Here is a 15,952-nt window from a genome sequence, read left to right on the forward strand (position 1 = left end):
AAATAACACTTGCATCGCGCCTGGCGCCGGGTGTATGATAGGGCACATGGTGTTTGAAACAGGTCACACTCACAGTCATCTCTCCATGAATTACAGGAGCATCTTCTTTGAAAGAACCATCAGGTAACTGCTTGTGCAGAATGAGCCACTTGAGAGCAGAGCACATCACATTCTGGTTTATGTCTATGATGTTACTGGCCATGGCAAATACTTTAGCAACATACGCTGTCAGCCTTTAGGAGAAAGAAAACACAAGTAAACTCTTAAACTCTTAATCATGGTGAGATGCCTAATTAATGCCCATTACCAAACAAGCAGAACTATTGAGAAAAATAGCAGTTACCAAGTGCTGCTGGGCCGACTAATCCATGCAGCATAGGACCCGTCACTTTTACGATACGCCAGCTGTTGATTGTAACCTGTACATCAACACAATAAGATGGCCAGACTCTATACAAGAATGTGAAACAATGAGTGGTATAGTTTGCATTCCAGTCTTAAATTCAGTTTACCTCTTGTAATATAGGAAGCAGCTGTCTGCCTAAGCCCAGCACTCACGGTGTGCCACTGATTGGTTTTATCCAAGTAATGCGTTGCAATGACAGGCATTGTTAGGCCTATCATGTTCTGCTCCCCACAGCCACCAGGCTGGATAACCAGGGAACCCATGGCATGACCACTAATAGCCGCCTCTATTGTTATGCTGATCGTGTCTCCTGTGCACAAAGAGATTGGCATAATGGTAAAAACCAAGGCATATTTTGTTTTACTTATCACAGATGGTAGATGAGTCACCTATCGCTGATACATATGTGTTCGCAGGTGTGTTGGGTGCCTGGTCTCTCAGTATAAGGCTCCTGATAACCTCCACATGTTCACCACCTGTTCCAGAAAATGGGAAATGTACAGTCATGCTTCATTCATATTTGTACATGCGGGACAGGAATTTGAATGACACGTGTGGCCTTTATTTATTATTTACATATAAATTATCCAGGGCTCAATTTTAAATATTCACAAATATTCACTATTTTAATGGTTGGCGTGCCCGGCGCATGGTCCAAAAGGGTTTTCTGTATTCTCTTAATGAGTAATGGGTGTGTTTTGGGCATAACGTGCAAGTTTGGCTCCAACCCTGAAAGACATCTATAGAAGCTCTTATTGAGAATTAACAGAGGTTTAGATATTGATGTTTTATTGAATATGTTTGGTCGTCATTATGGTGATCTGTGTATGGTGTTTCCTTTAGTTGGGCAGTGTGACTTTTTATGTGAGTTTGTGTTTTTTGTTACAGTGTTAACAAAACACATAATCTGTTCAAATCAAAAGAAGCCATACACAAAAATTGTCATAAAGAAACATTTCTGATTAAACTCATCACAGACTAAAAATGTTAATAAATAATATTCCCCAACAAAAATGTCTTGCCACAGATCAGACATTCAGAATTTTGATTTTTAAATACATAATTAAGATAATTAAGAGATGATTGAGCATCAATTATGAACACCTGATGTTAACAATCATAATCACTGGGGTACCTCTCAGTCAGGGGTAGGCAAGTTCGGTCCTACAGAGCAGATGTCCTGCAGAGTTTAGCTCCAACCCTACTAAGACACCACAGTATAGAACTCATGGCTCCCAGCATGCATTGCGGCATGAAGCATGTCACCATTATTGATATTCATAGGCTGATTCTTGATGTCTGTGTGTGAGTAAAACTGGCAGGAGTTAGAAGAGCTTATTGTGAAATGTGTTAGTAAACTGGAGAACAAAACTTATGTACACGTTTTAAACATTGTTCTGTTTATCTGAGACAAACACTGCTGAATCTCCTACTGTAGAGTCACAAGGCTACTATAATCAATGACTCACAGGAGATCAGCAAATAAGGCCACTAGATGATGATAACAACTGTTTCTTCAACAACAAGCCAACATCACCTTTCATCAACTTGTCATCATCAAATTTCTCTTGATGTTCTCACCGTAACAAACAGTTACAGCCGCCAGAGAAAAAATAATGTTACAAGTCAAGGGTCAAGAGCCCAACTAAAGCCCATCACTGATCACCATAATGGTGACTTCTAACTATTATTTTCAATAAAACATCAACATCTAAACCTCAACAAGAGCTTCTGTAGATGTCTGACAGAAATAAAGTCAATCTGGTTAGTAATGTGTGAAGCTGGTAATGCTGTTTGTGGAGTTGTTTATTCCTCCTCTGCTGAGATCTTCAGAGATTTAATGTCTTCTTTTATCTTCAGTTATCTTTGCATCTACCACGTCTAGTTGGACGCTTGAACATTTTGAATCCATTCGCACGTCTACAGCGAATTGGACGTGCGTGTAAATTGAGCATTTGAATGCTCTCGCTGGGGTTAATGAGCGCTGAGTGCCCGGTGATCGCCTGGATCTCACAACTCCAAAAACGCATTCTCACCTGAAAAAGTCCTAAAACCTCATTTTGTGACACAATAGTAGTATTTTTAAATTATGCAGGGTTTCTCATCACGTCACTTTACCACGTTACCGCAGCGAGCAGGCTCCTGATTGGTTAACGCGGCGCGAATTGACGCCAAAGTTCAAATGTTTTGACTCGGGCGTCAGACGCGAATTCGCTTCAAACGCGTGAATGCACAAAAGCACCACTCGCGTGTAACACGTGTATCGTGCAAGACACTCAATTTGCGTAATTCGTGTGAACGAGGCGGAATCGCGTCCATCGTGCCGTGCGAAACACGCAAAATCAGTTGTAGTTCTTGTGTTTCTCTGTCCTTCAGTGATTCTGCTTGTTAACATCAGATGTCTTCAATAATGCTCAATCATCTCTTAATTATCTCATTAACTCCAACACTGATTCAGTGTTACATTTAACAGCCTGTAGTCTGCACACTGAGTAGTGTTCATTTCATTTGTGCTGTGCTTGTTGGGAAACGGTGACAGTTAAGGGGTTAAAAGGTACAATTTTGTACTTTTTTTTGGAGAGTGCATTCCCTTTAAAAGCCAGTTGACCTTGCACCATGGCATATTCGCTATTTACATGGAGGAATATAGACACCCTCAACATGCCGAATCAGTTTAAATACAAGTGTTTATTGCCACGATTAAATATTCATTCGTCATTACTGAAAATAGGTAAATCTGATATGACTATCCATTATGACATGTAGGAATTTTTATCTTTATGTACACAATAATAATCTTTTACATTGCAATCGTTTTATTTTTCATATTTGGCATGTTTGTGTGCTGCTGGCCATCCCTGTGTGTGTAATAAGCAGAGTGTACGCGTGTTGTGTACCTGCCTATAGGCGCACATTACTAACACTCCCTTTAAATAACACAAAAAATACTGCGCTATTGACTTTAGACCAGAGTTGTGTTGGTCAATGGCACAGTTGTTTTTAGTTCCTCAAAATAGCAACGCGCCAACAATGTACCTGAACACACCTCGTTTTCAGACCAGCACACCCATGGGTGCACAAATGAGCGCAAAAGCATTTGCTATTTAAACAACGTGGTGCAGGACATGAAAATGAAAACTGGGTCAAGCTGAAACTAGAAAAAAAACACTTGCGTCGCGCCTGGTGCTACATTGCACCGGGTGTAAGATAGGGCTCCTAGATGTAAAGAAAACAACTCATGAAATGCATATATAAAAGGATATACATGTTTAATGCCCATATCAAAAATGCTTGACAATTCCAAAAGATACAAATTGCCCCTTAAATATATAGTCATAAAGAGTATGTAAATGTGTGTTTTGTTGGAATCATCTTACCTTTCTTATTAGGACTGAATTGCAGATTTTCACTAAGTTTGGTCAAAACGCCTTCAGACTAAAGAAAGACAGTGAAGAGTGAGTGTGAGAGAGAACAAATGCCACTTGTAAAAGTACACACTTAAAAAAAAGTATATATTTGTATGTGATTGCTTAGAAATCAACAAGGTTTCTGTGACTATTGATGTTGCTAAAGTTGTGCTGTCTTTGAAACTTGAGGAAAGCTGTGGGGAATGTATGCCAGTCCATTTCTTTATGTCTCTGTATGAAATGTGTATGTTTTCGAATCTGTTGTATTCTGTTCACAATATGTTAAAGGCACAATATGTAAGATTTTTTATTAAAATATCCCAAAACCACTAGAACAGTGTTATATATTTTGTTGACTTGTGTACTTACATTACCCCAAATGTTTCCGAGAATGTTTAAATCCAGAGAAATAAGGAATTTTAACCAGGACACGGACCGTGTCAGTGCGTCGCCTATCAATTACATAATACCCGCGTTACCCTCGATTTCCGGTTTTATTTTGTAGAAACCATGGAAACACCAAAGACACTTTAATATATGATGAGTTGTATTAGACAGGTGAGCAACTGTTTGGATCATTCATTGACTTAAAACTAATGATTGATATATAGCTCAACACAGTTAGTCTTATATTGTTTAAATTTACCTTGAGTCCATGTTTTACTGTGCCTAATATTGATCTAGCTCACTGCAGTGGGAACAAGTGTCTCATAGTTGCCGCCGAGCAAATGCACAGAGTAGCATTATAACATAGCTTTCTACACACTCAAATGTATCTAATATGATAAAACAGCACTGCGTTACCCCACATACGCTTGAGCAGAAGAAGGGGAAGTGAGTCTGCGGCAGAATAAAAGCTCCATGAAATCAAGGCGCCATCAAGCTACGCCTTTGTTTTGACTAAGCAACCTCTAGTGGCGGAAACTACATATTGTGCCTTTAACCCTTGTGTTATGTTGCGGGTCAATTTGACCCGTTTTGATCTTTAAGTTGTCAGAAATATCAGTTAACCTATGTTTTTTTTCTTAAAATTGTGTGACTTTTTCTCATTTAGGGTCATGAACATGCATGCAAAGTTTCAACACGCTGATGTGTTTTGACATATACACACATATTTACTGTTACGCTCGTGATGTTCACGGGTCAATTTGACCCGCATATTTTAATGTTCTATGGCAATTGTAGAGACCCAAAATAATAACATTTCTTGGTTATTTTTTGTTTTTTACTAACCTATGAAGCTAAAAAAAAATAGCTTTTCCCCCTTTTTTCAATACAGAAATATTTTTTGTATGCCACAAATGGTAAAAATGAGCTATATTTTCTTTTTTCAATCTATCTGAAATACTATCTAACCTACATTGTTTTTTTTTTAAATTGTGTGACCTTTTCTCCTTTAGGGTCATTAACAGGCATGCAAAGTTTCAACATGCTGATGCGTTGTGAAATGTGCATATCAAAATGTTATACACTCTTGCTGTTTGTGGGTCAATTTGACCCGTATAGGACAACTATTCAAAAGCAACTGTACAGACACAAAATACAAAACACTTTGTTGTATGTCAGAGCTCTTCAACTCTAGTCCTGAAGTGCCAGTGTCTTGCTGAGATTAACAACTTCATGAAGCAGTGTTTTGAAATCGGCCATCACTGTATAAGTCGTAAAAGTAAAGTTTAAAACAAGTTATAGTAGTTTATGAACATGTAAAATATATAACATATATATATTTTATATAAAATATACATTTTACAAACATTTTCAATTCTAAAACCTCAAGAAAATCAAAGATAAATATCTGAACAAATTCTGTGCCAAATTTTAGGTTGATATCTCAAAAAAAAAATGTGTGCGCAGTACCAACGTTTTCCACTAGATGACATGTAGACTCTTCGATTTCGATAAATGGTTTGAGTGATCTGAACGTTATATTTTGATACTTTTCAAAATATCTATGAAGTAGACATCCTATTCAGAAGCAGTTTGGGCAGTAATGTTAATATTTGATTTGAATTCAATCTCTAAAATGCATATAAAAAACGATATGGAAAGAGTCAGAGTGCGCGTTATAGTTTGGCACTGCATTACAAATGACGAATCTATCGCTATTTATCTACTGCTCTGTCATCTCTTTTGAAAATCAGTCACCAAATATGAAAATTAGAGTCCGAAAGCTTTAAAATGCTATATAGTTGGTCAAGATTACTTTAGGTTTAGACTAAGATATTATTGTTCTAAATGTATAAAGGCAAGTGTCCTAAGGGCCAATCTTAAAAATAGTGGTTAAAAGTATTTTTATAAATCGTAAATTCAGATATTTATTCTTTGTAATGTGTGAAAAGTATTGATATTAAAAGTGAATTGTTTGTACTTGATTGTATGTGTTTTATCATAGTGTGATTTTTGGGGAATTGTATTGAAACCATAAGGAGTGTAACCAGAAATCGAACAGTGCACAAGGGTTAAACATACACTCTGCAATGATATACTGTATTTTTGTTCTCTGAACTTACCACCACTAGGAGATCTTTCTTCACACCATCGCTTCCACGTCCCGCTGCAGCTGCCTTCACTTCAATGGCGTGGCGTCCCAAAGCCATTGGGACAATGACAAAAGGTACTGAATATGATGATTTAGCATCTACCATTACTGTGACTTGGAACTTTCCTCTATTACTGGCCGGGCTGCAGATGTCTTTGGTTTCCTTCAGTTCCACACGAACCTAATACAAGAAAGGAAAATCACATACTCCTTAAGAAGAAAGCAGGGCTAGTAATAGACAAAGCAAAGCAATTTTGCTATCATGTTATGAGCGCCTGTCTGATAAGGTTTGCCACAGTAAATCATTCTTCCAATCTGACCTTTACTTTTCTGCTGTAAAAGTTGTGGATAATGGCCTTGATTTCAATTTGCTCATTGCGCACAGCTGAATATGGAATCTTTAGGTCAATAAAGAAGTTCTTCATCACTGTCATCTCATGGACATCTGCCACACAGATACCTTTGTAGAAAAAAAGAGCAAGCTGTCACAGATATGTTTCAAAGGCCCACAACACTGTAAGACCGAACAGGGCTGGATTTCCCAAAACCTTCTTAACACTACGTCGTTCTTAAGTTATACCTTAAGGTGTACCTTAACGTTAACACGTGTTTCGTAAAACAATCTAAGTTAAGTATGCCTTCTGTAAGTCATTCGTTCATAAGGTTGGTCTGGATCACTCTTAGCTATACCTTATCACTATTGACAGTTAATTCCGATAGTGGCCACCACTTTTTCTTTACATCTCAGTCTATACTAATATGATTCTGCTAATTTAAGTGTTTTCATGCAAAGACTACAATTGTCATTACACTGATGGTTGTTAGCTTTTTAATTTTATTATCCAAAGGTAGCCTACATCAGCTGGCAAACCATTATGGAGTCTATTTAAAGGGAATGATTGTGGAGGGGACTTTTGGTCAAACTATGGCAGCGATACAGCAAATAGTTGTGCTAAATAAAAGACGGCGCCATCCGCGGAGCCATTTCTATGTGCTCTATTTCATCCATGAAAACTTTAGTCCCTTGGCTACCATGTCAGAAGGGTTTGTCTGCCATGGCAGCAAATTCAGCATCTTTTAGATCTTGTTGGTCCGACTATGTCAAAACAAACCTGACTGAGCGCCCCGAAATTCACCTGTTGCCGCTCTCCTCTTTGTTTCTTTTTTCTCCGCTATGCTGTTGATTTTAAGTTCTGCGTGTTGCGCCATTATTGAGTAGGTCATCCAATAACAGAAATGAGTGATTTACACCAATAATGTGATGCGGCCAATTATCCCTGCTTGTGGAGTAAATGAAGACTATGGTAAAATATATTATGATAATACAAATGGCATACTGCCAGTATAATGGGTTGGTGCATGACACGTTTGGGCATGGGAGGTTGCGGGTTCGCACAATCATTTCAAAATGATATAAAATATCCATGGTTAGATTTAGTTTGCAATTTGGATTATATTTATAAGATCTCACAAGTCCTGATTTCAACGATTTCTGAGGTATTTATTTTATAAAGAACACCGCTTTCTCACATAGCAGAGTTAATAATGGATTTTTGGGCCATTGAAAAACCAAATCAGCACCGCCGCCACTGACAGCACCTGGTAACGTCGCACTTAAGAAGGTATACCTTAAGCAACCTCCTAAGGTATAGTCTGGGGAACAGGCCTAGAAATGGTATACCTTTAGAGCAGGGGTGTCCAAAGTCAGTCCTGGAGGGCCACTGTCCTGCAGAGTTTAGCTCCAACTTGCCTCGACACACCTGTCTGGAAGTTTCTTGCATGCCTAATAAGACCTTGATTAGCTAGTACAGGTGTGTTTAATTGGGGTTGAAGCTAAACTCTGTAAGATCAGGATTGGACACCCCTGCTTTAGAGTCTTCAAAGCGCGCGCTAAGAGACAACGTTATCGGGAAATGCAGCCCAGAGCAATGTTTTACCATTATTGTCTGGGGTAATCAACAGCATGCCACAAATGCAATGCGAAAGGTTGAAAAATTCCCATGAATATTATTTTAATATGGACAAGAGGCTTGTGTGTTTACTACAAGTCTGTACCATGAGTCTTGGACAAGCTGATGGCTGTGATTTCCCAAGTAGTTATGGAGTCTTTCAACTTGAGGCCATCTCTGGGTAAGGTGGTTGTTTGGCTAAAAGAGAGGTCATCTTTTACTAAAACAGGAACATCACCGGCTGAGCACTGACTGTTGGAAACTGCAAGTCACACTCACCACTGGCGGTTCACTGATGGGCAGTTAGGCAACACCACTTCCTCCCAAAGCCAACTTTCAGGGAAGAGTGTACGTGTCACAATGTCATCTGAGTTCACAAACTCTTCGCTTTCACCTGTGGGTAAGAGAGTGGTTTTACACAAAACAGAAGCAATCCTTAAACAAGTAAAATTTCCAATTTGATTCGTTCCTGAGGCAGAACCTCAACTTGCAACAGTTCTGGGGTAAAATATCTGGCTCAAAACACAGCTGACGCAGGATATGACTCCAGGTGAATTCGCTGGAGTGTTTAAATTGAAATTTGTATGCTATTGTTGAGAATGCTCTTACTGCGGGATAGAATCTCTTCGGCCTGTTTATCCAACTCTTTGTTGCGGTTGGTTATCTCAGTGCAGCAGTGCAGGAAAGCCTGTTTGCACTCCTCTCCATCCACGATGAATCCTTTCCGATACTCACAAGTGTATAGCGAATCAACCATATACTTCATTCCATCCAAACAGCATTCCTTCTCAAGGCCAGAGTACTTGCTCACTAGAGGTGGATCATGTAAAAGATGAGAGATGGGCAGAGACTGATTAAAAATCAAATGATGCTGTAAACCCAAGGTCACATACAATATGGTTAGTCTAAATGATGTTCATGTTGTGCAGTTAACTACGCAAATCAAACATGGAGATTAAAAAACAAGGATCGTTGCTGTGTGCATTGCTAATTGCTTAATATCTAAACCTCTGTTAATTCTCAAAAAGAGCTTTTGTAGACATCTGACAGAAATAAAGTCAATCTGGTTAGTAATAAGTGAAGCTGGTAATAAGTGTAGTTTATTTTTGAGGGGGTTTACATTGAAAATTCAACGTCTGCCCAACATTGAAACTTGACGTCAAACAAACGTTGGATTTAGAAGTCAAACCAATTTTCATTTGGCCATCTGGTCAAATACTACTCACATCTTCTTGATATACCAAACCATTAATCTATGATCCATCAATTTCTTGGCAATTATTTTAATTCAAATGAAACATAGTACCTAACCTTGAGATCATTCCCTGAGTATAAAATATGAGGTTTGCTATTTGTGGGTAAAAAATTGTAAAAGGAGGAATGCAGCTTCCTAACCTAGAGTCTCCCAGACCTGCCTTATGGTTACTTCTCGTTTTTTCCTTCGAGATGAGGACAGGCATGCGGCATCTGGAAAAGACGAGTTTTAAAAATGGAATTAGTATGCATTCATTGATAATAGTGAAGTCAGGGGCGTAAATCACGGGGGGGACGGGGGGGACAGGATCCCCCCAATCTGAGGGCTGCCCCCCCCCCCCCCCCCCCTAAAAACCATGCTGAGTATTGTAAATAATATAATGATATATACTTAAAATAAATGTGTAAGTAGTAAAACAATACAAAAGCAAACGGGACAAAAAATGCGTTTAAGTTTAGAAACATTTTGAGTCCCCCCTCCCCCTTGCCCCACAGTGGTTTGATCCACTGCGCACCTCAACTAACGTTACCCATTGAACGTAAAAAAAACTACCACCACAAGTTTGGGGAGAGAACAAAGCTCTTCAGACAGCAGTTGTGAAACTCCAGTAAGCTGTCAACACTATTTTATTCACTTTAAACATCAGATGAAGTGACTCTTTTCTCTTTAATACAGATTAGGCAAAACACTGTTAGCGTCACTTGCCCACCGCGGCACCGCCCCGGGCCACCGTTGTTTTAATTTTTATAGTAATAAAATAATTTTGTTTAGTTAGAGAACAGACACAACAATTAAAAACTGAACGTGTCTGCTCAATACAGCACGAGCCGAACGAGAGTCAGATTTCATTCATCATTAGAGCAAACAGCTGACAGACAAGATGATTGCGGAAGTTTTGGTTTCAAAGCGAAATGTAAAAGTGCCTATTTAAGGGAGTGTGTCATTGTACTGTTTTCTTGCTGTGTTTTTCATTAAGAATAATAGGCCAGTGAACCCATAATTCAAGCAACCCACCCTCGAATTGGCGCTAATTCTAAATCTAAAATATATTCTGCGGCGCTCTGTCAGATCTGTGTTGGGTTTTGCTCAATATGATAATACGTGGCAGATCAGAGGGCTTGCTGCAGTTGAATATCTAAAGATCTGAATATCATAGTATAAAATACTATGTGGAGGATGCAAGATAATTTTAAATAATATGACTGTGTGGTGAACCTACTCATATTTAAACAACTATTGCTTTGTGTTGTTGGTCAGATAAAATGACAGAGAAAAGAAAAACGGACATTAGATAATTATTCAGTGCACCAAAACGCCAAATAAGCACTTTTTTTTTTTTTTTTTGTGGTACACATATCCTTACAAGTACGATTTTGGCTATATTATTTGTGTCCCCTTCAAAAATTGCTCTTGAGAAATTTCATGTTTATCGTCCCCTCCTACTGTTAGATAAAATTTACGCCCCTGAGTGAAGTTTGTACATGGACCATTTTGACTAGGTCAAAAACATAGTGCAAGTACTTTTTCTGACGCTGGTGCCTCCAGCAGAGCTGGACTCAAACAGCAGGCCAGCATCGCTGAACACTTGGAAACTGTCTTTTCCACTTCCTGCCGTGCAGCCAGTGTCATGTGACTCAACAACATCCCAGATCTGTTGGAGGAATTAATGACAAGGAGGATGAAGTCAATATGTTCAGGTAAGAAAATGATGCCTCTTTCCAGTTACATTGGATAGATTAAATTCTGATCTTCCAACCTTTGATTGAGTTAGTCTATTCTTGTTGTTGAGAACATAAACGCCTTTATCCACAGCAACCAAGCCAACCTTGGCCCCGGGGTCTCCTGTAACTCTCAGGCCAAACTTTTCACCAGGCTCATAGACATTCACAGGATCGTGGACTTCCACTTTAAGCTGGGAGAGCAAAGAACATATGTCAGAAAACAAATGAAGATCAATTCACAGTGTTGTATGACCAGGGCCAAATTACCGTTCCCATGCACGTGTCCTTCACGTCGACCCAGACTGAATCAGACACCACCTCAGACGAGCCCACATGATAATAAGCCACGAAGCGGAAGGACGGCACCATGTCTTTGGTTACAGGTAGAGACAAAGTCACTAGCGATTGTCCTCTCCTCTTAAACCGGTCTGCATGAACAATCTGACCTTTACTCAAGATCTGAAAATGAGAGAGATGAAAGACACTGAATACGTTTTTGAAAACATTTTCACTGCTTGAATCATAAGACAGTCTCTCACCATGTACGTGTAATCTTGATCTATGACTCCTGGACTTTGTCCAGTGTTCAGACTGACTGTCATTTGACCACCGATCTGAAGCTCTGCAGCATTAATGCCGATGTGCAGGTAGTTGTTGGAGCCGCCTTTGGGAACATAAGCCTGAGCCGTCATCGTCTTCACTGCCTGCTGGTCGTTCCTTAATTGTGGATCTTTGGTCTTTGCCTGGAAATAATCAATACATTGATTTCTGATGAACTGTTTCTGTTAATCTAACTGAACATCAGAGCAGTTGAGTTAGCAGGTCTTACAGTGATCTGCAGTGAGGAAGATCCTCCCTGAGTGTTGATGGTAACCTTCACAATGCCATTGGCTCTAGTTTGACCTCTGACCCCTCCAGGATTGACCTCCACTTCCACATTTTTAGCAGGCGTCTGGTCAGGATTTGTTACATACACCTTTATGCAAAACCCAGAACAAAAAATAAGGAACACAGGTAATATTTACTTAAACATTGCTCTTAAGTTTTTTTAAGTTTGTTTTTTTTTTGCTTCTAGTCTATGCTTTATACCGAGACATCGAAGGGCATCCCAGGTTTGAAGAATTGTGGTGTTTTTTTGAAGTGGATGGTGTACGGTGACGTCACAATCTGAATGCCTCTCCTGTGAGCCTCCACCATTTCACTGCCTGAAACACAATAATAATGAGGAATTAGCACATGCACATTACATAATGTTTTTGAGGCCTGAAAATGTCCATGTTGTTGTCCAAGAAGAAGGTATGCCAGACATTGTGTAGTTCTTACCAGACTCGGTCAGCAGACTCACTGTAACGTACAGTGATTTGCCAACAAGCTGTATGATGTTTGGGAAGGTCTCTAGGATGTGTCTTCTTTTAAGTTCTGCTGTTCCACTCCCATCCCAGATCTGACATTCAACACGGAACAAAGAGAATTCGAACTTGATCAGATCTGTGCAATTGCTTGTGTATTTGTCAACTATCAACTATCATATATGGACTTATTATACTTTGTGTGTGTCTGCATAAGTAAAGCATTTTTTTTTACGTCATTCATGAGGAAGGCCTTTTTTAATAAAAAACAACAACAACAGAAACGGTTCATATATGGAGCAAATAATCCTAAAATCTAAGTCTAATATACATATCTGATGCCTATCTGGAATTTTCACAAATATGTGTGTCAGTGTGTGTGTGTGTGTGTGTATGTATGTAGTACCTTCACTCTCTGTAAGGAGCCTGGTATACTTATCTTCCCTTTATCTTCAGTAATCACACCAAATACAACAAATCCATGACCATTTACTGTCTCCCCAAACAAATACCTTCAGGATACACAAACACACACTTACATACATTAATAGATAATATATTCTAAAACACTTGTGCAACTGTATTTATATTTGCTACACTGTAAAGTCTAATTAGTTAGACTTACTTAAAAAAGCATCCAAACCGATTACCTTAAAAAAAACAAGTAAAGTGAAATAGGAATAGTATGTTGTGCTGACAAATGCTTAGTTAGTATAGTTTTAATTTAGGTTTACTCTTGACTTTGTATTGCTACCATTGTTGTTTTGATATTGAATGTTGAAGTGTGTGTGTCACTCAAGCATGATCAACTGCAAGATATTGTTACAAATATAGAGGAATTATTTAAACCCAATTAAACGTTTCACAAGGTGATTATAACGTAAATGTTAGCAATAAAATTGTAAACAATCATTATACGACAAGAAGGAAAAATATTGAATAGGTTACGTTTAAAAGGTGACCTCATTTCTGATGAAATCATTAACTATAATTAATTATTCAGTCAGAAGCTAGGGCAACTTTTAAAAGCAACCTATGTATAACTCCTCTTCCTTAGAAACTAAATAACTGTGATTTCTTGTTGCATCAGTAGGAAGAGAATTACAATAATATATGAATGTTCCAAGTGTCCAACCAAAGTGAACACTGATTACCATAAGGGTGAGTTTTTTTTCTCCGATTGACAAAATGGCACTCAAACCAATGAATTAATCTTAACTTGGGTTTTCTGAGTAAACAAGACATATTATGTGAATAGTACATATTACTTGATTTTTACAATTAAGTTAAGACATTAAGTAAAATTAACTAAAAAGTGTTAGTTAGGATCACTGTTGGATTTTACAGTTTAGCTATTAAATTAGAAAACATGTATATTGCCTATACAATACTCAGTACAAAAAAAATTACTGTACTTGGCTTCAATGTCGACTGATAGACTGTCATCGTTCACATAGAAGAAGGCTTTCTGTGGTCTCAAAGAGACCTCGAAGCTGGGCAGGACTGCAAGAGGAAAAGGAAGAACCTGAGCTGATAACACTGGATTGCAAATGTCATGGGTGTATTGTGTAATGTTGCTTCATAACTGCTTGCAAAACGACCCAACCAGAGACACCTACCATATTCCTTGACTTCAAACTCGCTGGAGAAGTTTTTCTGTTGGCTGTTCTTGTGCCACGCCATAAGTTTCCACATCCCTGGGCTAATTAAAGCCACAGTCTTATTAAAAGATAACAGGTACTTTCCACAAAAAGGGTACACAATTTTTCAAAAAGTGGTCAGTTCTCATTTTAAAGGACATGATATTTGTGACTTCATTGCTTTACAATAAAGGCACAAATATGGGACAACAATTTGTGCAGTACTCTATTTTTTGGAAAGTGCAAACAAACTAAGCAATATGATTTTAAGTATCTTCAATACCCCATGAAGTACTCGAATAGTAGGCTCACACATACTCACCTGGCCGGATCAGTCAGGCTGAATGTTCCTGAAACCATTCCTCCATCGGGATAAACGTTTTTGCTCTGAAGGCTGATGCCGTCAGGTGTCTGTCAACATTGAAGATTAATAATTATTCTCTAATTGCATCGAAACTGTTAGACAAACTAAATATATACATATTTGTATACTGTAGAGTACAAAAGTGTCCACAAATCTGCCAGTGGTCTCAGACCTTTGGACCCCACTGTACTTTAATACGCACAAATACACAGACGGAAGGCACATTTACCAAGATCTCCACTCTGACTCCACTTTCCACAGGCCGTGTCATGCCTGGACTCAGTGAAAACACCCTGTAATAAACTAGAAGGAGAAGACAAGCATCTGTGCCATTGCATGATCTCAAGTATTAGGAGACAATAACAACCAACTGTAGAGGAGCACATTTCTACCTGTGCTGTCTGGCGTGTAGATGGTCTTATCAGTCTGTAAAAATATTTGTCCAGATTGAAAAACCACCATGACCTGTTTCTCCAGCAGCTTCTGTGGAAACTGAGCTTGCAGGATGGCATATTGCTGCACGTCCTTCTCAAAGGAATACACATTACGGGGTACCTACAGGCACACGACACAAGGACGCTCAAACAGTGTTCACCAACAGAGCAAACCATCCATCATATGCATACTAACATATGGACATTTTGACATACAGTGACAATAATCTGCAGAATCTGTGAAAATGCGAATCATTTTAACTAAATAAGAGAGATCATACAAAATTCATGTTATTTTTTATTTAGTGCTGTCCTTAATAAGATATTTTACATAAAAAAGTTTACATGTAGTCCTCAAGACAAACAAAAATGCTGAATTTATTAAAATTACTCTTTCAAACGTTTATGAAACCCTTGATTATAAATACTGTGTGTTGTTCCCTGGATGATCCATGGCAGTTTTTTTTTTTTGTGTTTTTTGTGATGGTTGTTCATGAGTCTCTTGTTTGTCCTGAGTAGTTAAACTGACCAACGTTCTTCAGAAAAATCAACTTCTTCGAAATTCTTCCGTTTTCCAGTATCTTCAGCATATTTGAACCCTCTCCAGCAGGGACTGTATGATTTTGAGATCCATCTTTTCACACCGATGATGATTGAGGGACTCAAACACAACGGCTAAAAAAGGATCAAACATTCACTGATGCTTCAGAATTAAATGTGATGCATTAAGAGCATGAAGAGGGGGTGAAAACTTTTGAACAGGATGAAGATGTCCACATTTTTTATTATTTTGTTTCTTATTTTTTATCTTTTTTTTTCATTTAGTACTACCTTCGGAAGCAACATATGATGAATTAAGAAATTGAGTACCATTTACCTTGATCAAAT

At 38.4% G+C, this 15,952-nt stretch overlaps 1 protein-coding gene across 1 annotated transcript in view; it reads right to left on the minus strand.

Moving 5' to 3' along the window:
• LOC307122955 (complement C3-like) overlaps window positions 1–15,952 on the minus strand; it is a 43,169-nt gene that overhangs the window by 24,880 nt on the left and 2,337 nt on the right. The window contains exons 3-26 of the mRNA XM_079811300.1: window positions 15,023–15,185; window positions 14,860–14,933; window positions 14,589–14,677; window positions 14,246–14,328; window positions 14,042–14,129; window positions 13,033–13,138; window positions 12,601–12,721; window positions 12,367–12,482; window positions 12,107–12,253; window positions 11,817–12,020; window positions 11,545–11,736; window positions 11,313–11,468; window positions 11,078–11,207; window positions 9,697–9,768; window positions 8,911–9,111; window positions 8,581–8,695; window positions 8,408–8,499; window positions 6,673–6,812; window positions 6,324–6,533; window positions 3,784–3,841; window positions 796–882; window positions 513–716; window positions 344–419; window positions 74–233 (exon numbers count right to left, since the gene is read on the minus strand). Coding sequence (XP_079667426.1) covers window positions 74–233; window positions 344–419; window positions 513–716; window positions 796–882; window positions 3,784–3,841; window positions 6,324–6,533; window positions 6,673–6,812; window positions 8,408–8,499; window positions 8,581–8,695; window positions 8,911–9,111; window positions 9,697–9,768; window positions 11,078–11,207; window positions 11,313–11,468; window positions 11,545–11,736; window positions 11,817–12,020; window positions 12,107–12,253; window positions 12,367–12,482; window positions 12,601–12,721; window positions 13,033–13,138; window positions 14,042–14,129; window positions 14,246–14,328; window positions 14,589–14,677; window positions 14,860–14,933; window positions 15,023–15,185 — 3,084 coding nt within the window. The remainder of the gene's footprint in view (window positions 1–73; window positions 234–343; window positions 420–512; window positions 717–795; window positions 883–3,783; window positions 3,842–6,323; window positions 6,534–6,672; window positions 6,813–8,407; window positions 8,500–8,580; window positions 8,696–8,910; window positions 9,112–9,696; window positions 9,769–11,077; window positions 11,208–11,312; window positions 11,469–11,544; window positions 11,737–11,816; window positions 12,021–12,106; window positions 12,254–12,366; window positions 12,483–12,600; window positions 12,722–13,032; window positions 13,139–14,041; window positions 14,130–14,245; window positions 14,329–14,588; window positions 14,678–14,859; window positions 14,934–15,022; window positions 15,186–15,952) is intronic.

The sequence above is a fragment of the Gobio gobio genome (genome assembly GCF_949357685.1).
Source record: "Gobio gobio genome assembly, chromosome: 3".
NCBI lineage: Eukaryota > Metazoa > Chordata > Actinopteri > Cypriniformes > Gobionidae > Gobio > Gobio gobio.